Genomic DNA, 25896 nt, shown 5'->3' with positions numbered 1-25896 from the left:
TAGCGTGCTTTATATTCCTATAATTAAACTCTCATCACCTTAAGTGTGTAGTTTTTTTTATTTAGAACAGGGGTATATTGTAAAAACGACAAGTATTCTTTATTATATTGCCAGACTTCACTTACCTTTAAAATTATTTTTATTTTGATAAATTCTCAATGCAGGTCTCCTCACGATGAGTTATTTCATCGTTAAAGCAAACGATGTTTGATAAACAATCCACACATAACTTCGAAAAGTCAGAGGGGTGTGACTTGAGTTTTGAACCTTCGGACTTCCGTTGTGGGAGACTGCTCCATTCCCAGTTATATATTATTTTATCTTATATTACAGGTGGTGTTGGTCGTATGTATGGTCATGTTACTTATTATCAGGCGACTTGCGTTTCATTGTAATGGTTTATTGCTATGAATTGGTGATAAGTAAACCTTAACCCGCGGAAATATGAATAATAAAAAAATAAAGTATCAAACAAAGGTATTTTCGTATATCAACTGTTTTTTTGGTTTAAAATTAATTAGGAAATGTATTTTTTGCGGAAGCATTGATTGAAACTATGTAGTGGACCGAACAATAGACAATTTGTGGACGATAAATTGGTTTCACGCAACGCCTCGTGCGCTATTTATGTTTTGATGGAAACATTTTGCCACTTTGTTTTATTCAAATTTTATTTCGATGTTCGTTGAGACTAAAAGATTTGAGAAAAATCAATATTCGTAACTTTACAGCGGAGAACTGGGTCGAATTGTTGGTTCGAATCCGATTATTTCGAGGGAAATCAGAATTACTCCATAAGTCATATAAATCATCCTCTCTGTCATATAAATCATTCAATGGTTACTACGTATACATCTAACACTAATCCAAAGAACATTTGCATTTATAATATTAGTAAATAATTTAATCAGAGTTTGAGGTACCCGTGTGCTGGGGTGGAGGGTAAAATTTAGATAATTAGATTTTACATAAATTACGAAAGTGAGGCCGGCAGGATTCGTTTATATGGACGCTTCCCCATTGCCGCTGTCACAGAAAACCAACGTGGTCACTTTGTTAGTGGACCATGTACAGGCGGTAAGTATTTCGAAGATACGACAGATCCCCTTCGTTTTTCAATCTACATTTTTATTGACACCAAGCACTTCTACAGGTATACATATATCTGGAAATAAAAATAAACTGTGTGCGGATGTAGATGAGGTTACAAAATGAAGTATGGGACTTTTGATTATTACTACTTATGGCGTTGTTGTTGCAAACTTGTGATCGATATTTGTTTTCTATACACCGAAAACCTTAATATCTATAAAAACAATATATAGTGCATATTATAATAACTGTATTACAATAATTGTAATTTTTATTTAATTTAACCAATTTTAGTGTTTTTGTTTTTATTATACTTGTGTTACGACCCCTCAATAAAGAGAAATTAATGTATACATGAAAAAAAAATTAAGGACTCTAGAAGTTACATTAAATTTATTGTATAAAGGAACTGTTTTTGTGAGTGTGATTTTTAAGGACGCGAATTTCATCCCTTTAGTGTACAAATATTGATGTGATAAATAAATATTGTTTTAAATATAGATGCTTATATAATATTCATCACTATGATGATCAATACAAACAGGAACAGGAAATAAGAATTGAAAACAGGAATAACGTATTTACGGCCAATTTAAAAGAAATTTCTACAAACCCATCTATTAATTCAGATTGTAATTATTATAATTTTCAGATTGTCTAATCTTTTGGAGAACAATTAGAAAATTAGACATAAAGATATGAAAATTACCGGTATATTATCTTTGTCTACGTTATATTAGTTCATTCACACATTCAAATTATTCATCTATTTGTTCTAATGCTTGAATACATAAGTGCACTACAAGTTTTTTAACTTATTGCGTCACGATTGGGTTAAAATTGTTTGGTTGATATGTAAATATTATGAAATCTACATTAAAATATAATTGTATTTCCTTTACAATTTTAATGTGTTGAGTATTATAATTAAACGATATTATACACTATTTTCTAAACGAATGACGTAATGAAAAACTCTATTTGTTTTGAGAAGAGACTCTAAATTGAATGTAAGAACTAAAGCTACATCACAAATCGCCTTTAAACTTTTCTATTCAGATCAATAATTATTTTTCTTTATTAGTATAAACATCTGATGATTAATTTATTTTAGATGCAGAAAAAATAATGCGCCGATTAAACTTAATGTGTAAAACCATTGTGAAGTTTTGAAGTGTAAAGCTACATCTGTGTATAACTGTACCTAGTGATTCTAAATTTGTACGGAAAAGGCTTTTTCGGAGTAATATTTGATATTTCTTACATAACGATTGCATATTTGTATATCTTAAATTTAATTTCTAAAGAATGTTGGGATGTTGTTTTTTATATATTACATTTTTTCGCAGCGCGCTGTTTTCATCCTTGTCTTTAGGTTTGTTATTTCAATAACAAGTTTTAATAGAAATATAGAATTGAAAATGTGAAAACATGCATTTCTATTCCTTGTTGCATTAATAATTATATAACAGGAGTGGATAAATCATGTCAAATAATTAATAAACTCTAGTGCGACAGAAAAAAGTGTTCTCGTATATAATTATAAATATTTCCTATTATAATTTATTGTCAATGGATGTCTACGTGTAAATAATTTATTTCTCATATAAATAACCCTCTTTTTATGGGAAACATCCATTGACAATAATATATTCTTAGCAGTCATGAGTTAAAATAATAATTATAAAAAATATTTATACTCATAAAGGAGTAATAATTGCGAGTTTGTTTTTATGAGCTAATCTCTGGAACTACTGAAACTGATTTTAGAAATTCTTTTACAATAAGAAGCTACATTATTTATTTTATCCCGGGAAAATATTTACTCTGGAAAACTTGTTAACGCGGGCGGAGCCGCGAGCAAAAGCTAGTGTCTGATATATTTTTTTTTATAAATAGATACTACCTATAATGGATATCCTTTTTGCTTACTCCCGTAGAAACACATATGAGCTACTGATGGGACGTCAAAAGATCTATTTCTAGACTGTGAAACAATTGAACGGGCTTTGAAAACTAAATAAAAGTGTCTGACATCACTTATCCCAGTTGATAGTTACTCTACTCGACCCAGGAGGCGATTTGAGGCTTGTGGTAGCGATTCAAGTTAATCTTTCTAATAATATTTTTTTGTGGTTCGGACTCGGTAATGTGAATTCACTGCACCCGATGGTAAGTAGAGTGGGGTTCAAAAGAATGTCGACTAACGAGAGGTGATTATCCCTCGGCAGTCGACGCAATTATACCTGCTTAATTAAATCGGATATACACAGGCTGATCACGGAACGTTTGCACTTTAAAGTCGTTTGGATGAAGTTTTGCCACAAGGTAGACTGCGTCCTACATGTTTTGTTTATGTTTTTCTCCCTAAAAACTACATAGTTGGAGTTTAATCACGTAAGCGAAGACGCGAGCAACACAAAGTAACACTTTACTCAACACATTGATTCTATAATAATATGTGGATGGTTGAAAGGCTAATTGACTTAAAAGCGACATTTATTCCTAAAAATTATAACTAGGTTAAAAAAACAGAAAAAATTTCTGATTTTAAATATGTATGAAACTGTCGCAAATAAATGTCCCTGAAGTCAATTAGCCTTTTAGCCGCCGATTTTTTTTCAACTATTATCGCAATGTATAGCCTAGTTGGGAGTGGAACGGACTGCCGAGACGAATGTCCGCAGGTTCAAATCCCAAGGGCACACACCTCTGACTTTTCTAAAAAATCATGTGTGCAGTCTTTGTGAATTCATCGTTCGCTTTAACGGTGAAGGAAAACATCGTGAGGAAACCTGCACATCTGAGAAGTTCTCTATAGGAATTTCGAAGGTGTGTGAAGTCTACTAATCCGCACTAGGCCAGCGTGGTGGACTAAGGCTTAATCCCTCTCAGTAGTAGAGGAGGCCCGTGCTCAGCAGTGGGCAAGTATATAATACAGGGCTGATACTATCGCAATGTAAGAAATATTTTTTGCGTGGTACCTAGATATTGATAGTGGTAGTATGTAAACGACAGTACCTTTATATTACAGAATTTCTCAAAATTCATGCACGAAACGAAATATTATTACGACTCAATGATTTCTTATTTTTATGCGGATGTTACTTAGACTTAGAAATAAAATTATTTTGCGTATTTTATCGTAGTATTTTATATTATAATTTTAACGTCGGGAGAAAATTATAATACAATAAACCGCGATAAAATCTGAAAAATAGTTTCTCTTCAATTATTACGACTTTTTTGTTTCTTCTGTTTTTTTTGTTTGTTTTAATACGTTCATCGTATATGCATATTGTTTGATAGAACGAATTTGTTAATACAAACAAAAAAGGCATTTGACATAATTTTGTTACAATATTTTCGTAATAAAACCTATTTCGTTACTTACATTTATTTTCAGAAATATTCCAGAATAGGTAATATTTTTATTTAAAAAATTGTGATACGTGTCTGTCCATGATTTTTTTTATTAAAATATAAGTATTAGTATACAATCGGTATATTTCGTAATTCTATATGTTGCGATGACCTTTTCAATTCCATCCGTAACTATGACAAGTGTCATTTCCTCAGTACTGACACTGTAGTAATAACACCTTAATTAATGTTAATTCGGCGGCCCAATTAAATAATACGTGTTGTGGGATGTCTATGGATTGTGCGAGGGCATTTTCATTTTACCACACCCGTCGTCACCATCGGTACTTAGTGATTGCATCAATGGTGTCAAAATGAAGTGGATTTTTTACGTTATTGTGTTCGTTTATTTGGTTTTTAGAGCAGGTAAGAATCGTTTATTTGTTTTTTTAGTAATTACATTGTCAATCGTATTTTTTCATTTTAAAAACATGGTACCTACTCCTAAATTAAGTACTAATTTTCTGAGTTGTGGCTAATGCGCCGCATTTTAATTAGCATCTTGGAAATTTTAAAATCGTAAATTGGATTTCGATTTGTTCTTTTCAGTGTACGGAGCCAAAGAAGTACAGAGCAGTGTCACAATTGAAGAGATAGATTATGGAAAAAATAATTTCTCGAAAGCGGGTAGCAAAATGCTTATTAATTGCAAATATTCCGTTAAACATCAAAGGGTATGTGATACATTTTATTTATGCATTATTCTTATTATTTAAGACTTCATGTTTGTTTTATTTTTGCCTTTTATATGGGCACACTAAAGTGACTCCGGTGTAACTGATGGTATCTATGGGGTGTTTAGATGTTTCTAGACAAAAAATACGTATTATGTTCTCATCGTCATTTATATAATTTTATTATAGTTATGTACTTGATTGTGAAATCTTATTTTCGATACTTCGGTAGGTCTCTCACATGTGAGAGTCGGCTTGGGTAGGTACCACCACAATGTCTATTTCTATCGCCAGCAGCAGTGTTTAGTCACTGTTGTGTTCCGGTTAGGAGGACATTGTAGCCGGTGTAATTACTGCGCTTATCTTGTTTGTTATCACATTAAGGGAGCTATAGGTAATTATAGGTTTGCTGGTGGTAGGATATATTTAATATCCGCCCGGATAGCGACCACCGTACACAAGGCGTTAAATCCCGCCATAGTGGCCCACGTAAGTATGTTGCGTTCCGGGATCAGCCTGTGTAGGTATATCCGGTTCCAACAGACTGGCATAATTATTTCGACAAGCGAGGGGCGATCATCTCTCGTCTGTCGACTTTCTATTGGACTCCATTCCTCTTACCATCAGGTATAGTGAGGTCATTATGCCGTGGACGAATATTTTTTTTTTTTTCAACGTTGTAATCATAATTTTGCGTATGACTGTTTCTTAATAAATAAATAAAGTGTTCAAATGACTTGATAAAGGCAGCAGGAAGATGTTGGACGCAGGCTGCTTCCAACGAATCCGTCTAGAAATCTGGATAAGCCTACATTCAAATCTGATGCTGATTATGTTAATGTACTTATATAACAGGTGGAATGGTTCGACGCGGCAGGCAACGTGGTGAAGCGAGAGCCAACAAACCGCGTGTACGCGCAAGAACACTTCGTGCAAACGCTTAAAGGAGCACGAACCCCAGCCCTGGTATTAACGTTTAAAAACATCCGCCCTAAAGACGCAGGCATGTATGAATGCCGCTCAGGAAGCTTTAGCCAATATGCCAGCGTTTGTGTTATAGGCAAGTTGCTTTGAAAATATTCCTGTTGATGAAAAATTAAAAAGTTAATTTATGCTTCTAACAAAGACGTTAAACGGTATATTCAGTTAGACCGGACTTCACCAAAATTGTGCTCCAAAGTTATTACCAATTGGTAGTTATTGTCTTATTTGAAATATCCGTGTGACAAGACGTCCTAAGATTTTAATAAATAAATAACATCAAAATTTAAAAATGTGCAAATCACGAAAGGAAAAAATATAAAATAGTTTACATGGTGTTTTGCTCTTTCACGGTAGATACAGTAACCATCGCATGAGCGCAAAATTTTTGTATACCTAACATTCTTCCCAATGTTCGCTCTATTTAGAACTCTTTTGCTTCTAAGCATTACTTGTTGTACTTCTATGTCCAATCATAGGTTAAAAAAACATATTATGTTAGTGAAAATCTATACTATTATATAAAGCTGAAGAGTTTGTTTGTTTGTTTGAACGCGCTTATCTCAGGAACTACCGGTCCAAACTGAAAAATTCTTTTTGCGTTGGATAGCCCTTTGTTCGTGGAGTGCTATAGGCTATATATCATCACGCTATACCCAATAGGAGCGGAGCAGTAATGGCTAATCTCAGGAACTACCGGTCCAAACTGAAAAATTCTTTTTGCGTTGGATAGCCCTTTGTTCGTGGAGTGCTATATATCATCACGCTATACCCAATAGGAGCGGAGCAGTAATGGCTAATCTCGGGAACTACCGATTCGAACTGAAAAAATCTTTTTGTGTTGAACAGTCCTTTGTTTGTGGAGTGCTCAAAGTTATATATCATCACGCTATGACCAATAGGAGCGGGGTAGTAATGGCTAATCTCAGGAACTACCGGTTTCAACTGAAAAAATCGTTTTGTGTTGGATAGCCCTTTATTTGTGGAGCGCTATAGGCTATATATTATCACGCTATGACCAATAGGAGCGGAGCAGTAATGGCTAATGTCAGGAACTACCGGTTTGAACTGAAAAAATCTTTTTGTGTTGGACAGCCCTTTGTTCCTGGAGTGCTATAGGCTATATATCATCACGCTATGACCAATAGGAGCGGAGCAATTATGGAACATGTTGCAAAAACGGGGAAAATTATTAGTTTTGAGAGCTTCCGTTGCGTGCGCTGCGTAAACGGTTAAAGTTATGCAACAATGATATATGACGGGATTGTTCCTCTTAAAAAGTTCTAAAAAATATATTATAAAACAAAGTCCCCGCTGCATCTGTCTGCCTGAACGTGTTAAACTCAAAAACTACCCAACGTATTAAGATGAAATTTGGTATGGAGACAGTTTGAGACCCTGGGAAGAACATAGGCTCCCGGGAAACTACTAATTTTATAACGGAAAACTTTAGCCTGAAAAACTTTATAACGCGGGCGGAGCCGCGAGCAAAAGCTAGTAATTTTATAACCAGAACAGTTGTCCTACAGATTAACGATTAAAAACGAATAAAAACTTAGCTCTATAATATAATTCAGTTCTATTGTTATAATTATATACTCAGTTTGAACGTAAATACATTTAGGGAACATTATTTTTCCTTTCAATGTCGAGACGATCTTACCGTTCGTCTGAATTTAGAGAAATCATACATAAACGTTGCAGAAAGTTCTAAGTTATATTCTAATGATAGTTTGATAAATAAAATTGTTTATTATACAATCGATCTGTTAATAAAACACAGCAGCGAGGAAGCACTCGTGGTGATTTCTCAGTTACGTACTGATCACTAATACCTATCATTTGAAGAATGAATAAAATTATTTCTTGTTGACTCAGATTTGTGCGGTTGCACCGAAAAACGTAAACAATATTAGCATTGACCATCGTCAAGGTCCAACAATTAATGTTAGTTATTATATACGGCCCTATAATTATAGTTTGTCAATATTAATAAATAGGAAACAGTGTTTAACCTTGTGAACTTCATTCAATGAATGACCTTTAGCGGTATTTGAAGGGTCTAATCGTAAATTGAATTCAAGGCACTATAGGCCTGGATGGATTATTATTATAAAAGATCAACTTCTAAATGATTATTATTGTACTAATGTTGCAAATAAATAGTTTGTGAAGGTTAGCATTAACAGTATACATTGTAGAATGGATTTGGGAGATATTTGGCACGCAGATCAATTTGTAATTTATAGACGAAGAATTGAGTATGAATTTGAATTGTTTTGTAAGTATTTTTGAACGTAAGTGAAGTTTGACAGCGTGCATAAGGCCAATGTGGTGGACTAAGGCCTATCCATTGTAGAAAAGACCCGTACCCAGTAGAGGGGAAATGTAATACATAACTATTATTATTACTTGTATCATTTAACAGACCCTTTGGAGTTCGTGGATACCCCGGCGGAGGTCACAGCTGATCTCGGCCGCTCGATTACTCTCAGCTGTCAGGCTAAAGGAGATCCAGAGCCCAGGATTGTTTGGAAACGAAACGGAGAAACCATTCATGGTGAAATTTTGCTTGTTATTTTAATATTTAAGTTGTTTATAAGGCATTTTTTATTGCTTTGGATGACGAGACGAGCTTGCCGTTCGCCTGATGGTAAGCGATACAACCGCCCATAAATAGCAAAAACACCGTCCAACACCTTGAATTACAAAATATTGTTTGGTGTTCCACTGCGCTCGCCATCTTGAGACATGAGATCTCCAGTAGTTACACTGGCTACAATGTCCTTAAAACCGGAACACAACGGTGACTACACACTGTTGCTTAGCGTCAGACATAGCCATTGCGGTGGTCTACCCAGGCAGATTCTCACATATGAGAGACCTACCACCAGTAAAAGGAAATGGTTAAAATGGTTATCGGTTTTATGCTCACCGAAAAGCAGGCAATTAATTAGTCAATTTGTTCAACAACTGCATAGGAACTGCGTAAGTCTAGTATTAGACTATGAAAGGAATCTCCAGTAATTGAACTGAGTACAAAACCATTCCAATCAGAATAAAATAGTGCATGCTTACTGTTACTTGGACACCGTAAGTTATTTTTTAGGTATCAGAAATTATATGCGATGCTTGATTGCATTTGAGGCTATTGTTTTATTTAGATGACACCGAAGGCTCCAAATACCGAGTGATGACAAAGTACAACAGCGAAGGGTTCGAAGGGCTCCTCACTGTAACGTCTCTTGAACCAGGAGACAGTGGTGTTTATTACTGCGTCGCAATACAGGAGAACTCACGCTCCGAGGACTGCGCGCATTCTGAAGCTATGAATATCACTCTGCATGTAAACTGTGAGTACACACAGACACACACAAATTTAAATACTTTATGGTGATTTTATTGAACAATATCCGTCTTATTACAAAAACCGAAATAAACCTTAGCTTAAACCTGTACTAACAAAACCAGGCTTATCTGGGAAACCACGGTTTAAATTTGTCCGTATTACAAAACTCATAAAAACCGTAGACTTCTTAGTACCGCCATTTGACCCATGGCCTACAGACAAACAACATTCGTTCAATACGACATCATTCAATCGCAACGTTCCATATACCCAAAAAAGAAAACGTTTTCATACAATATTAATTAATAAATAATGTTTAGGAGTATAAAAAATATTAAGACTTGGTTATTTTGCTCCAAAATCAACAATAGTTGTAACTTCGATTGCAATTTTGTTTAGGTTTCAAGTTTTGACTAATGTTGTATTAGCTGGTAATACATCAAAATGCGTGTTACGAAACGTAAGCTTCCCGCGCGTTATATGAAACCTTAACATTAAAAGAAAACTATTGCGGTGACTATTGCAAATACCTTTGAAATTTATTATCAGTGTCTTATTGTATAGAACAATTGACTCTTTGTAATATAGTGATGGATCATCGAAAGAAAAAAGATCTGAAAATTGGAGTACTGAGTCGAGTCTATTGGGTCGGCGTGGCGTTTCCAGTAGCTCAACGGCTTCAATATCCTCAATATCGACTGAATCTACCACGTTAATATCCATTTTCGATAAAAAAATAACACAAGACAACGAAACAGACGCCAATTTAAGAAATAATCTGACAAATGATTTGAAATTTGATTTGACATTTACGATTTAGACCATCGTCAAACCTGGGGTCGCCGAGGTTTAGCATTAGACCATCAAATAGTCCATGGTTTATCGTTAAACCACTTTTTGTAATAACATTTTTATATAAACCGTACTTTGCATAGGTTTAAACCAGAGTTTTTAGTTAAACCTCGTTTTGTAATTAGACGGTATTAGTTTATATCTATATATACAAATGAATCCCTATTTCCCTTGGTCACGCCATCATGCGTGAACGGCTGCACCGATTTCACTATTTTTTGTTGTTGTGTTTGTTATAGTCAGGAGAAGGTTCTTATGAAAGAAAAAAATCAAAAAGTTGCGCGGAAAATTAGAAAATTTAAGAAAACTTAACGACAATATTAATTTTACATAACTGTCAGTCGTTTTAAATAACTGTCAGCGATTGACAGAACGCGCGCGTGCATACATAGTTAAGACAGGACAACGTCTGTCGGGTCAACTTGTTTATTATAAAGATGTTAAGACCTTTACCAAAATTAACATGATAAATGATGGGTTGATTTCTATGTACAATCGGACAAGTTGGTGCTAGTACACTTCCAAACACATTTTGCTTGACCGGTCTAATGTCCCGAGATATTTAGACACGCCCCTGTCCCATATTTCACCAATTACGACAGTTTTGGATATGTGCGAAAGGAACAACAGATAACTATTATTGTTTACTTTAGTTGTATTTTACTGGTTGACGACGCGCACGCAACTATTGAGTACCAGTAGTATTTTGCTCACAATTATTTTTTCGTTTACGGACACCGATATCTTGCCACTACGTAAACTTATGTTCGTTTACTGAACTCTTAATTACTTAGTCGCCGACCCGTCATGTGACTACTGCACCATGGATTATATATTCCGGGAATTAAATATTACAGTAAGTAAATCAGTCATACTATACTATATAATATTTTAATATTAATTTTAACTAGTGGACGTTAATATGCGAGGGAAAAATATCTTCAGCACAGAGAACTAATAATTAAAATTTTGCAGTTTTGAGAAAATCGCGGTTTATGGCTTTTTTTTAATTATTGGTCATCATAATTAATTATATTTAAAGCCAACATAGACCACCTTTTTAAGCTCTTTTAAATATAATTATAATATTATTGAGTTTTGATGAATACTTATTCCTTTAAGGTGGTAGCTCAAGGTCCATTTTCATAAATTTTGTTTCGGCTTTAATCTGGGTAACTAAACAAGTATTGGCAAGTAAAGAATTTAAATTCACGTCTAGTTAGTGATTAGTTCTCGCAGTTGAAAGAAAAATGTAAAAATAATTAATAATCATGGATATTTCTGCCTTTAAAATTTCGTCATATTAAATTTTAAAGGCCGAAATATCCATGATTATTAATTATTTTTACCTTTTTCTGTCAACTGCGAGAACTAATCACCAACTAGACGTGAATTTAAATTCTTTACTTGCCAATACTTGTTTAGTTACCCAGATTAAAGCCGAAACAAAATGTATGAAAATGGACCTTGAGCTACCACCTTAATTGTGTAAAACAGACTTCAATATGCTACTTATTATATTTTATATTAATCCTTAAGTTATCCTATCTATCGTAGGGTCAAATATGATTACTGTCATTGGTGTGTTTTTTTTGCCAAAAAATTAACATAGTGCTATTAATCATACTTGTAGTAATCTATGTAGTATGTTATTTAAGTTGCTTTACGTATAATCAAATGTCAAAATATTGAAAAGAATTATAATTGGAAAACTAAAAAGTACTCAATGCAAAAATAAACTACTTCGACGGGTATACTCACTATAGTTATAGGTGTTACCTATCTTTTCTTGATCTCAGTTAAAAGTTCAGAGTTTTCGATATTGAAACAGCAGTAGCATTAAGCGTAACTTTTACCGTCGACTTTTAATAGTAAACTATAATTTAATGTTGGGAATATATTAAGACAGGCCGGTAAGCCTTTTAGTCCAGTCAATAAGCTCAAAAAGGTGTCAATTTATGTATTATAAAGATCCAAAAATATGAGTGATAGCTCATTCGATTTGGATAACATGACGTCTAGAAAAATAATCTTTAGTGTTCATTGGCACTTAAAAATACAATTGTTATTAAGAGGATAAAGAGGTTCTTCGATAACTTAAAAATATTAATATTTAAGAAATAAGGAGGAAATTTCGAATTTAAAGAAGTCACGACGCCCGAAATTCTATCTCCTTTATTAATAATTTTTTTTTAATGCCAAAAATATAGACGAGTATAATAAATAATTTATTGATAGGCGATAATTTGTTTTTATTACAGTAATATTGCATAGCCAACATTTTTATTGCTGCACATGTGCAGTATAAAAAGTGTAAAGATTTCACATAAAAAGGGTCTTTGTTAGAGGACGACATTTTTTTATGTTTTTGTTAACCCCGGTTCCACGTCGACGCCTTTATCGGAAAGTGGCGTCCATTGTTTATTGAATTTAGACGAGTTTAAAGATTTTAAGTTTGTAAGATCCGCTTATAGACGTTTAAGTTCCACCCAGTTTAACCCAGAGGTTTCTGTTATTATTGTTTCTTTTACAACTACATAATATGTAGCACTGAATTAAAGTAGAATTACAATCCGATTTAATGCAAATTTGGGATTTTTATCTCAATAAAATGTGTGCAATTATGGAAAACAGAGCTGATTTTTTTTTACTTAATTTGGATTATTTCGTACTTGACCCACGTATTTTGTGTCGGCCGCACTGGCGTTCTGCTCCCATATAAATTTTATTATTTTGGCACTGTAGTCATTACGTTAAAATATTATTAGAATAATAGATTTTAGTAATTAATATATAATTTAATTGTATTACAGAGAACCACTGTCCCTCGATGGATACACTAGGATACGGATGAGAGCTCCATCGCTAACCGATCCAGAGCGCACACTCTACTCAACCTGCCTGCTGAGCGTATCAAACTTGTAATGAATACAATTAAATCATATCACTGAAGTAACAAAAAAATGTGTTTTATTTACATGGACTTTCTACGAAATTTCATTTTACATGTGTATCTCATTATTTGTTGGTGTTGCAAATATATTATCTACTATATTCGATTTTAACTTTTGATAATTATATATCGTAGCGATATGTGCGTGAGCCTCATCGACTGTTTCACAAAACGAGCCTATTGAAATAAATCATTTTATCTGAAAGATTTGATTGTGAGATTTAAAAAAAAAATATTTACTTTAAATATTACACTTAAAATGAACTCTGCAAATATAAACGTTATTACATTTGGAAGGCATCCCGAAAAAAGTTAAGTAATCAAAAATCTTGTTTAGTTATCTCTGAAAATAATTACTGCGAATAACATTTTTTTTCAAATTTTCTTATTTTTTTAATTTTTCCCTTTATATCCGCAAATAATAATAATAACACTTACTTATGTAAAAAAAAAACAGGTAGTTATATCTTTTGACGAATCGTGAAATTATTTGTATGAATTACTCAGCCATGACTTTTCTTTCTTATTTTTCTTATCAATGAAGGGTCTAAAATTATTATTGTAATGACTCCAAGTTACTTATTTTTGGCACATTATTATTCAATAAGTTTGAGGTTGGTTGGAATTTATTCGAAACAAAAAACCAGCGCCCATACAAAAAACGGACATGTCCTTTAAAAAGTAAATAAAATGTTCAAAAAAGCATAAAAAAAATCGATAAAAAAAATCAATAACTGTAAGTTGATTATAGACTTTGGGTTTTAACTCAGCGAAAACTAAATAATTGGCTAAAGAAAGTAACTAAAATTTACAAACTGGACATGTGCAGCAATAAAATGTTAGCCTTGCAAATATTACTGTAATAAGAATTCAAATCAACGCCTACACTTATAATCTTTAAATGCCTCTAAATTCAATAGCATAACAATCGACTCAGTTTAACGATAAATGCGTCCACGTAAGACCGGTGTCAATACAAACATTGATAAAAATGCGCTCTTTAACAAACCATTTTTATGTGATATATTTATTCTTTTCAAACAACATCTGCAGCAATAAAAATGTTGGCCTTTCAATATTACTCTAATAAAAGCATATTACCGCCTACACCTAAAATCTTTAAACTCGCCTCAAATTCAATAAATAATAATCGCTGCATATCGATAAATAGTCCAATTAACTACTTCAAAAAGGTGTTAAATAGTTCAAATTAGGATGAAAAAAAGGTATTTCGTTATTAACTCAAAAACTATTCATATTTAAGATAAAAAAAGATCATTAAGAGGAAATAAAAAAAAAAAACAATATCTCCAAGAAGCTAATAATTTTAGGTCAATTATTTTAACTTTAATGTTAATACATATTTGTAAATACAGAGATTGGAATAAAAAGTTATCATCTAAGTTTTTGAAATAAAATAAAATAACAATTCAAATAATGAAATCTATTAACTATGATTTATTATTATAATATGAATTATTGAACGAATTGAATAAACTGAACAGTTTAAATTTTTACGATTCAAAATTCAATCATAATATTATGCAGCCATTGAATTTATTTAATAAATTAATTATAGACTATGGGTTTAAAGAGACCGAAAAATAAAAAAATCGGCTTAAAAAGTAGCTAATCATAATTTACTAACAAAATATAGTTGTGACAAATATGGCGGAAATTGCTTTAAAATGATTTTTTTTGAATACAACATAAAGTTTGGTTTGTTAAAAGTTAAAAAGAAGGTAATCAGGCACATAATATGATATAAAATAATTAACATAATGTCGTTTCTTATTTATTAAAAAATAATGCCAAAAAATTTAACAATAAAAACACTGTAAATCGCGATTGTCTCCAAACTATAAAACTTTTGTTATTACGTTCTTTACGCCGACGATATGCATCTTACAAGTATAGGAATTATCGTCATAGCATAGACGTGCGCGCATCAATTTTAATTTCGTTTTCTATTATACACACAGCAGCGGTTCGGTGGTGTTACGTAACGTCATTGCAGGTAGCCAGTAGGCCTACGACTGATATCGATCTATGCAATCGATCCCAAACCCCGCCTCCCAAACGTAGTAAAACAAATTTGCCAAGTTATTTTGACCCTTAGGGTGGTCGACCGCCAACTTTGCTGATTGTACATATTTTTTACTGCTTCGGTAGCGTTATGTTATAGAACGATTGCAGTACTGAGGTCTCGGGTTTGATCCCCGGGAAAGGCATATTGAGTACTTTTACTCCTTATCAGCCCGGGGTCTATGATTTATGGCCGACATAGCGATAGGATCGCCCCCTATCACATCACGGGACGGAATACACACGGCGGATAGTGTGTACACTAGTTGCGCCTCTGCCTACCCCTTTAGGTATAAAAGGCGTGAGTGTGTTTTTATATCTTTTTTTATATCGGAAAATCAATAGAATTTTGGATTTTCCCGTGTATAATTTGCGGACATAAGTTTATATGATAAAACCTTTTTCATTCACTTCGTTATTATGATTGTATTGATGTTATTAAAATATGTTTTTAGGTACGTTATTTTTTGCCTAGCACGTTTATTGTGGAATTACTGATGAAAAAACTCATTAGTATCATTTGTTCATGGTGATATTGATTTTGGTAAAAAATATTCTGCGTAAAAAGCACAACGATGGTGAAGATATACTTACACGCATACATACACAACATCACGCATTAATTCCGAAGGGGTATGCAGAGGCGCTACCAAGGCACCTACTTTTCGCCAAGCGTATTCCGTCCCATGGTGTGATAGGGGGCGAGCCTACCACCATATCGGGCACAAATTCCAGACTCCGAGCTGATACTGAGCAGAAAATACCAAATATCACTTTGCCCGATCCGGGATTCGAATCCTAGACCTCAGAGCGTTGTCGTACCGCGCATGCAATACAACTACGCCACCGAGGCAGGGCCGTAGCTAGGGGGGGGGGGGGTTGGTCATTGTGGGGCAATGCCCTACCTTAATAATTAACAAAATTGTACATTACTATTCAATGAAAATATATGGAGCAGCGGGTTTTTTATTTTACGATTTGGAAGTTGGTCCCATAGTAACAGTTATTCGTATTGATGGGTGAAATAACTCTCTTTCGAGATTTATGGGAATTTTGTTACAATCTGTATATTACCTTAACAGTTACCTAAGTATTAAACTTGCTTTTTTTTTGCTCACGTTCACGAGTCAAGGAAACCAAAAATCGATTGAACAGATCAGATTTAGTAACATTTTAATTTCCGCCCTGCTTGTAATAACAGCTGCCCTACCTTAAATTCAAGTCTAGCTACGACCCTGCACCGAGGCAGTCAATTATAAAAATATCAGTCATCTATTAGATGCTAAGAGTCTCATTGTTGAGCAAGGCCTTCTAGTACGGAGAAGGTGAAATTGAAAGCGAGGTTTAATTGTTTTCAGATGATCCAGTATTTGAGAACGGCAACGACATTGAACAAGTTTTTAGCCAAAATAATGAAAGGTCAGTTATATAGGTGGATATTAAATATTATGTACTTTTATATTAAAGTAAATGTCACCTATTTGTAATATGCAACTAATATGTCGCATTGTCTTATGCATAAATAATTAAATTTTAAAATTAAATTTCACCTATTTTAGTCTAAAATGTTTGTACATACATATTTTGTTTTGTATAGAATGTGAGATTTTTTATTCAATTCAATAAGGGTCAATATTACTTTTGGTACCTAAATTCTTCTCGTTACATATAAATGACGTCAAATAAAAAGACCAAATACAAAAGTCTCGCATCTATCCTCCCAAATGAATGTAACACTAGCTGTTTAATAGGATATTACCATCAAATAAAATTAACTTGATACTTGTGAAACAGCCTTTAGGGCTGGCGCGTATATGGTGGATCGCAGCACAGAGAATTTTGTACTGTTAAACTGTTATCGACATTGTCATCATTAAAATAATATTCAGAATCTATTAACATTACAATAAATTGCATTACATTGTTTGATAGTTTAAAAAACTCTTTGCAGCGTTCCGCTAAATATGCGCCGGCCTTTAGAGTTATAAAAATGATCGTTTTTAATATTAACATTTTAAACATATTTTTGGCTGGTTATAGTGTTAACTTAGTATGTGCTGCAAGTGGCTATCCGCCTCCTACATACAAATGGTTCAGAGACGTGAGCTCCGACACGTTGAGTGAGATCGATGAAAAACAAACAACATTTAACGAAGAGTTGGACCAATCTACGTTGAGCATCATTGCCGGTGAAAATACTTTTGGGCAAAGATACGTATGTAAGGCCAGCAACGAGCTTGGAACCGCGGAGAAATATTTCACGATTTTAAAAATTGATAAGCCCCAAGTTCCTGATCAGGTAAATGTTTTTTTTTTATCAAGCAAAGAGTATCATTGTATTTTTATTGTAGATTATAGTTCACTGTTTGTAACATCAGTTTTGACTTATGAGTAGGCACAAAATAACTAACTAACTAAACTAAACATTGGCTCTTAATATTTAGGTTTTTAAGTTGTTTGATAATCTGAAACACGTTGATTAACAAAGTTTAAATTACAACATTTGTGTTGTGGAAAATTTGTTTTATTACTTGATTTTACAGTTCAGAAAGTAATTGTATGAGTTAATTGTGCCTATCAAAAATATCATCCAACAATTGAATTTTTCCATTGCTCGTTGATTTTCAACAGGCGTTCTTTTTGTATTGCAGGTGACGTTCTACAAGTCCGTTTCTAATGCCATCGATTTAGACGTATCCTGGTCTGATACTATACACTTTCCTATTGATGGTAAGTGTCTTTAACATGAAATTCCTTCATCTTTTCTTCATATCATTGTAACTTGAGTAATATTTACTATCAAATAACTTATTTATGTTTGAAGGTTGCCAAATCCAATATTTGAAAACGACACGTCTAAAGTATCCCGATTCGGTGCCCAGAGAAGCCGATTGGAAGATTGCGAAACGAATCAACGTTCCCATGGTTCAGTTAGATTCTTTGGATCCTGACGTGAAGGGTAAAATGGTATTTTTGATATGTCCATGGTTAAGTTCCCCTGAAGATTAGTAGAGTGGCGTCCACATAGAGGACCTGGAGATGATTAGCCGTTGGCAATCGACACAATTATGCCGGCGCGTTCAATTCAACTATTTGTGTAGCAGTTAGAAAACTAGTAGCTTAACTTGGTGGCAAGGGATCTAAATCGCCCATTGGGTGCCAATTATAAATTATGTATAAATGAATTTCATGATTTTTTAACCTCTTGTGATAGGTCATATACAAGCCAGAGAATCTCCGCAAACCAAAAAAAATTGCGGAGAACCATATTTTTTTAATTTCGGGTATAAATTTAACAGGTTTAATAAATTTAGGACTAGCCTTGGCTACCTTGAAGCTCGGGGTTAATTGTTGATGACCGTTTCCATCCTTTTTTAGATCGTGATACTACGTCGTGATACTAAGTTTTGCTGCATTGGTACATTTTTCATTATTTATTACTATGTCAGAGATTCTCCGGCTAATCTCCGTATTGTTGAAAACTTGATGCATTAAGTAGCAGACCGGGCTCTGAGGCGTACCTTGTGAGAGGCCTGTGTCCAGCATTGGACTGCAATGGGCTGATGATTGTAAAAACCGCATAAAAATCTTGGGAGACTAAAATCGTCTCCAGTGCATACTACTTATTGCCGAGAGACACTACACTAATATAAAATTATTTGTTGTTGAAACAACCGGCAGTTTTAAAATAATTTGAACGGTTCTAAAACTTTTATCATAAGAAATAATTAAGTTAATTTTGGAATTCAATAGGCAGGAAATATTACGCATGTGAGCATTTATTATGCGGTCTTATAATGTATACCATGTTTTTAGCAAACTACGCGTATATTTTAGGTATGCTAGCAACAATACCAAACTTAGAGCCTCTGACAAAATATTGGACTAGACTACGGGTTGTGAACGACGCTGGCGAGTCTCCATGGTTTATGCCAGTCCTTGCTTCTACGAGTGAAGAAGAAGAACAGGAAGAAACCGAAGCACCAACAACAGAAGAGGCTGTAGAAGAAAAAACAGTGAAAGCCGAATTGACATCTGATGGCACGTTTTACGGCATATTTTTCACTGCAGGAATCATAATTATTGCTGTTGTATGCATGATGGCAATGAGAGTTGTTTAAGTTAGTATTAAAAGAGATGTGTTTCATTAATTTAAATATGTTTTTTCTTTTGTTGTGATAGAAGAGTTAATAAAATTCCATCGTAAGGAGATTTTTTTATTGTCACAGTAACCGAGAAAAGCATTGAAAATATTTGTGTATAGGAAAACTGGAGAAATTTAAAAAATCAATATTTTTAGAAATTCTTTTATTAGAGGCCAGTGAAAGTGATGTAACAATTAATGTACTTTTGGAAATTAGCGTCGATATAATGTTATATAAACGTCAGATATAAATTATATAAACCATGAACACTCTGTGTTGGTTGAACGACAATAAACATCTTATAAAACAAATTCAATCAATTCAACTTGTTATTTATATTTTTCCTAATTTATATAAATACACGTGAATTTAGTCTGCAGTTGGATTCATACATCAAAATGTCGTGGAACCGTATGCCCTTTAGTGAACAAAGCTTGTTAAGCTAATTTGTGAGTAATGTCTTTGGCAAAATGGTTTGAATTTCAACTTTATTAATCAATGTAAAGAAGCAGTAGAAATAAACTATTAAATAGTATATCAGTCTTGCTGAAATAACTTCAAATCGAGGACTTACTCGTTACAATTCAAAAAATTGTCGGACGTTTTTAACCACAGCCTAAGCCGCAGTGTTAGTAAATACAACCCAATAAATGAAAGTGAACTCACGAATTAAATAGGCTAAATTAAATGGAATGATATACCTGCACGAATATTGTCAATGTTTAAAAATTCAGTATCATCAACATTTAATAATTACTTATTCTAAAACTAATAAGAAACTTAAAATATGTACTCTAAACCTACCCATACGTTAAGTGCATAATTATATCAGTTCTTGCTATACTTAAGTTTCAAATCGTTTTTCTCATGCGCTTTGCACGTCGACACAAAATGCTCTTACGTTTTTGAATAACATATTTGTTAAATATTCTTAACTACAAGTTTTCAATCTGAATGTTTAACTTAAAACTATATTATGATAGAATACATTAAATTATAAGCATACATTATATTTACACATAGAATTGCAAATTATAAATGTTTTATTGCGCTTGCTGCTAAGTTTGAAGAACTTTTGAACAATATATTTTCTACCGATATAATATTTTTGTATGAAATCATCATAACTACTTTATGTTTTTAAAACATTAAGTGTCTCTGAAAATTCTCCTCGTAATCCAAAAGGTACACCTCCATTAGAATAATTTATATAATTTTAGGCTCTATATATACGTTTTATTTAAAGTACAAATTTTCCAAAAGCTGCAATACAAGTGCTAACATAGTGGCTACAATTAACGCATCCCAAGTTTCCTCTATTACAACAATGACATAGTAGTACATACATACATGTTCAAGTTATAGATGTTCAGGCCGTTATTAAATATATAAGAGAATTGAACACTTAATAATTATTTAAAACTTCAATAATAGACAATTACTTTTATTCAAATTAAATATCTATCTACATTCTTGGAATGTCAAGGGGATAATTAATACATCTTAAAATATATTAAACAATATTTGGCATCAGTTGCTAACTATAAAATACTAAAATAAATTAAATAAATTACGCTAGTCTATGATTTTAGGGGTTATAAGTAAATAAAATATCATATTTTGTCAACTAAAGGTAAAATTGCAATTGGACGTGCTTAGCAAAACTGAACTAAATCAGTATTAAAATACTCAATTCTTATGGCACGCATGGGCTATATTTGCCAAGCATAAAAAGGCTAATCAATTTGATAAGAATTTGTATTTTAGATCTAATTTACACGTAATTTAGATCGGTTTTGCTGAACACCCAATTAAAATATCACAAAACAAAAATACCAATTATCCCGTGACAGCCAATTAATAACAACGCGCGAGGATGGTACCCATGAGGAGTAGTGTGAGAGAGTTGAGGATGGCTACAGCCGTGCTGGTGGTTGCGGGGTTGGGCAGGATCGGCACCCAGTCGGAGTAGCCCGCAGCGTTGATGCTGCACACACGTGCGTGGTATTTCGTGCTGTTCGCCAACTGACCGACGGTGAACAGCGAGTCTGAAATTATTTTTAATTTTATTTTATTTGGTAACATACAGTGTTACAAAATTCAATTCAGAAAAGTAACAAAGCACCAATTTCATTTTTCCACGATTAAATATAGAATGCGTGTCTAGATTATGCCTTAGTTCTAACATTACACAATAATATATATGTATATTATAAGTACAACTGATAGTTCATTTTGAAAAAAAAGAAGAAAACAAAAGAAAGAATCAATGAAAACATACAAAAACAAACAATCAGCATCTATGTAGTTCATACATTAACGCTCAACAGTCAGAGAACCAAAATATTCTTGCAAATATACGGTTTTGAAATAAATAAATCAAAATCTGAGAAATCTACTGCAGTATAAACATTTTTAGTTGCTCTGACGAAGAATGCATGACTATGACTTTTGTTAGTTTACAAGCTGTGTTCACAGCTTCGTCTGTGGAAACTTTATCTTAGCATGTTAAACTCATGGTACAATTTCTTGTAACACAGAACATGAGCTCGTGTCACGAATGGGTCACGATAGATGTTTCGTGTGAAAATCTGTTAGGAATGTTACACAAAATAGAGCTCAATTTTGTATGTTTAGAATCCGATGATTGGTGTTGGTATTTTTCAAGGCTTTATATTATATTTTTTGCACAAATTGAATTATATAAGTATATCACATGATTCTGTATATTTGTCAGTGGAAAATAATCCGGAAAGATAAATAAAGAAGCAATTAAGATTTTTTTTTAATTTATACTCGTACTTCTACAACATAAATTAATATTAACATAGAACCTTGTCTAAGTGAGCTAGCGGAATGTTTGTTAATTCGTCTGAACCAATTAAGAATGTAGACGATTATGTATTGAAATTTTTTAACAAGTTTGACAGGTGTAAGTTAGCTAGAAATAATATTAACTACCCACTGGTGGGAACGGGCCACTATTAATAAAAAGGTAGGGTAAGTACAGTATTTCAATACAGATTCTAAAACATAATGCATTTGAAAAAGCGGAAGTTAGTTTCAAATAAAGCGGAAGGGTCACTACCTTAGTTCTTTATATATTACATATGTATTTATGTTTAATAATATTTATTTCATGTATTTATATATCTATTTGTTTATATATTTTTATTATTTGAACTTTTAAATTTTCAACCCTTCTTTCATGCACTTACCATGATTATCTCGGCACCACCCTAAGGTTGACCGGTAGAGAATGCTATGGCATTAAGTCAGCGTGTATACATTTGTATATAAAGTGCTAAATAAATAAATAAAAAAGGCCTTACTGTTTGAACTTTCAATCATGACGTCGAATGATAACGCTTTGTCCCAGTCCGGGGGGAAGTCATCTACCTCAGGCACGAATTGGAATGAGAAACCTGGAAGCAGATGTACATATATTTTTAAATTGACGGTAAATAAATAGAATCTAAGAATTACATTGCGGAATATAAACAATGAAAATGCTTAAATGAAGTAATAAATGTTTTTAACAACAATAAAATATGATCTGATTCCATAATAGTTTACTTATAAAGTTTGAATTTTACAAGCGTCTACAACAATAATTTGCCCGTACAATACAAACTCATACTATACAGTGAAAACACATGGAGATACAAGAGTTTATAAGGAGTAACTTATCAACTTTGAAATACACCAGTATAGGTAATAATTTGGTAACAGAGGGTAAATTATCAGCTCTATATTAGATTATTTAACACATTATGTATAGGATATAAACATTTACCTTTAAGAGTAAGATTCTTAGGGTTGTCCGAAATACTATCATTTAATTTCATAGGGCAAACGGTGCACGTTACATTAAATGTGAAAGATGAAGCGTCAGCACTGTACAGGCTCACCTGAAATAATAACAACATATTAATTATTTAGGTATTATTTTTCCATATCGTCAATTTCTGCCGCCATACAGCAGTGTGTAGTAACTGTTGTGTTCCATTTTGAAGAACATTGTAGCCAGTGTAACTACTGGACATAATAAGACTTAACATCTCATGTCACAGGATGTCAAGCGCAGTGGAATATCAAACAATACTTTGTAATTCAAGGTGTCTGATGGTGTTTCTACTGTTTATAGGCGATGGCATCGCTTACTATCGGGCGAACGGCAAGCTCGTCTCGTTATTCAAAGCAATATATATTCCTACTCCGAATGGCGAAGAATCCATAACACCTGATTCCTGCCGGCTTCCCTTTCGTAATATATGTAAAATCTATCATTAGAACTATTTGCAGACCACATTTCTGCGTATTAGTACTTATATTATAGGATGAAATTTTCCTAAAATGAACTCTATTCTGTTGTTCGTTTGTTGTTGTTTGCCACTGATGTATTGCCTAATCAGCAGTGACGAAGCATCCATACAACCCGATTCCTACCGGCTTCCCTTTTCGATTTATTTACGTTTGTCTTAATTTTTGTTTTCCTTTAAATTGACCCCTATATATAAACTAAAGCAATTTTTATTGCCTTGGGTTATCTTTTGAAAAATTTCACCCTTCGCCTGCTAACCAGGTAAACGAGCAAGCGGTCCGTCTGACGGTAAGCGGCACTTGCCGCCCATGGACTTATGCAATGCCATGGACAGTGTCAAGCCAGTGCATATTGTGAGGTGAGCAGTATCAACCCTCGTTTATATAAGAACAGGTCATAGCGCCCGGGAATCATCTATGCAGGGAGTTTATTCCATAGTTTGCACGCGCGTCAAAAAGATCGTTGAAAACGCAACGTGGTGCTACGGGTCCAACTTTATTATTGTCTCTTAATTTGTAATGGAATCCTGTTGTAGGAATTACATACATTATTATAAAATAATTTTTACTCTGAATCTACAAATGGTATCAGACACTATTTCAGACACCGCTGCTATTAACAGAAGGTAATATCATTTCTCAAGCCAGAATCGAACCAAGGACAACTATTCAATCAAATACTTTAGAAAATACATACAAAATCAGGTGGTTTGGGTTTGTCGCCGAGCCCGACGTCGAAGATAATTGACTCCTGGCCCTTGATGTTGTTCGCCACGCACATGTACTGGCCAATGTCGCTTTCGTTGTGGATCCTCAGCATCAAGATGGAGAAAGAGCCGTCCTCAGCGGTGTAGAACTGTTAATAATTGAAAAATTAAAATCAATTAGAACCACAGATTATATAGTAGGATTATAGGTATTTGATAATACATAGATGTATTTTTAAGTGTAAACGTTGTTAATTAATATAATGTAAGAAAAAATATATCTGTCTATGATTATTATAAAGTCAATTTTTTAGGTATAGTTAAGTCTGTTATTCATTTTGTCACACTGATAACACCAATTTGTAGATAAACTAAACATTGCTTCGGCCATAATGTAATTTTTTCGTCAAATACGTACACCAAGTTACGATTAAAATATTACCATCTCAGGATCTTTGATGGGCACATCTTCGTCGGTGCTAAGTCGTCGGAACCAGCTGTACGATGGAGCAGGGTTAGCGATAGCACTGCATGTAATGTTTTTGCTGAAATAAATATAGATATTTGAATTAATTAGATAGTCGAGTGTGTCGGATGAAATACAAACCGTAGACTTATAATGGAGCTTTAGACTATAAATGTAGTAATTAGGAGTACCTAATTACTACAATAAAGTATTAATAGAAGAAATGAAAACGATGTAAAATTAAACAATTTACTTAAAGTCAATTTGAATCAAAATGGACATCTAAAGTGTTCCTTGGAAAAGGACATTCAATACAAGTAAATGATATTTTATAATAATTTTAAATTTACCAATCGAAAAAAGCAGCCATTTTAAAATAAAGTGGCGTCCTAGATCGAATCAAGAACAAAAAGCAATAAAGGTTGAGGAGTCTCAATCGAAAGTCCTAGATCTTTTCGAAAATTAAATAAAGCGAACAATAAGGCGTTTCGTTGACGGTGTTAATTTCTTTACCCGAAATACAAAGTATTAAATTATAATAATATCAACAAATTGTTTTAATACAATTACTATGCAATTGAGATAAGTGTCCACAGTAGCTAACCTAATATGTAAATTGGCAATTGCAGACTACCCACTTACGACACAAAATAATTTTAACAATGGTGCACATTAGTTCATAGAATCGTAGATTTGACCAAAGATTAAAGATACTAGTATTAAAATTTTACTTATCTTAATATATGCTAGAACCATTTTTGATTGCCAATCGACCATAAAATAATACGAAATATGTACAAATAGTTATAATTATACAAATACAGTATCCAACATCGCATTTCGGAA

General features: G+C 33.2%; 2 protein-coding genes across 2 annotated transcripts in view; one reads left to right on the top strand and one right to left on the bottom strand.

The window, feature by feature from the left end:
• The first annotated feature begins 4618 nt into the window (after nt 1-4618).
• Nucleotides 4619-19616, top strand: LOC115448845 (hemicentin-1-like). Its single transcript, XM_037442339.1, has 10 exons — nt 4619-4881; nt 5065-5189; nt 6045-6249; nt 8599-8730; nt 9335-9523; nt 16768-16828; nt 17450-17708; nt 18061-18139; nt 18234-18368; nt 19247-19616. Exons 1-10 carry the CDS (start codon nt 4830-4832, stop codon nt 19528-19530), a joined length of 1521 nt encoding a protein of 506 aa, XP_037298236.1. The 5' UTR covers nt 4619-4829; the 3' UTR covers nt 19531-19616.
• Nucleotides 19617-19700: 84 nt separating this feature from the next.
• LOC115448844 (hemicentin-1) overlaps nt 19701-25896 on the bottom strand; it is a 144642-nt gene continuing 138446 nt past the window's right edge. The window contains exons 8-12 of the mRNA XM_037442340.1: nt 25027-25129; nt 24575-24733; nt 23351-23465; nt 22887-22979; nt 19701-21602 (exon numbers count right to left, since the gene is read on the bottom strand). Coding sequence (XP_037298237.1) covers nt 21412-21602; nt 22887-22979; nt 23351-23465; nt 24575-24733; nt 25027-25129 — 661 coding nt within the window. The 3' untranslated portion in view covers nt 19701-21411. The remainder of the gene's footprint in view (nt 21603-22886; nt 22980-23350; nt 23466-24574; nt 24734-25026; nt 25130-25896) is intronic.

Source organism: Manduca sexta, chromosome 24, assembly GCF_014839805.1.
Source record: "Manduca sexta isolate Smith_Timp_Sample1 chromosome 24, JHU_Msex_v1.0, whole genome shotgun sequence".
In the NCBI taxonomy this organism is placed as follows: Eukaryota; Metazoa; Arthropoda; class Insecta; order Lepidoptera; family Sphingidae; genus Manduca; species Manduca sexta.
The sequence above is the reverse complement of the archived record's forward strand: the minus strand, read 5'-3'. Positions and strand labels throughout refer to the sequence as shown.

Coding starts and splice junctions, on each gene's coding strand:
- LOC115448845 (XM_037442339.1), top strand. CDS start 4,830: ATGAAGTGGATTTTTTACGTTATTGTGTTCGTTTATTTGGTTTTTAGA. Junction 8,731..9,334: donor AAACGGAGAAACCATTCATG/GTGAAATTTTGC, acceptor TGTTTTATTTAG/ATGACACCGAAGGCTCCAAA. Junction 16,829..17,449: donor TTTAGCCAAAATAATGAAAG/GTCAGTTATATA, acceptor GGCTGGTTATAG/TGTTAACTTAGTATGTGCTG.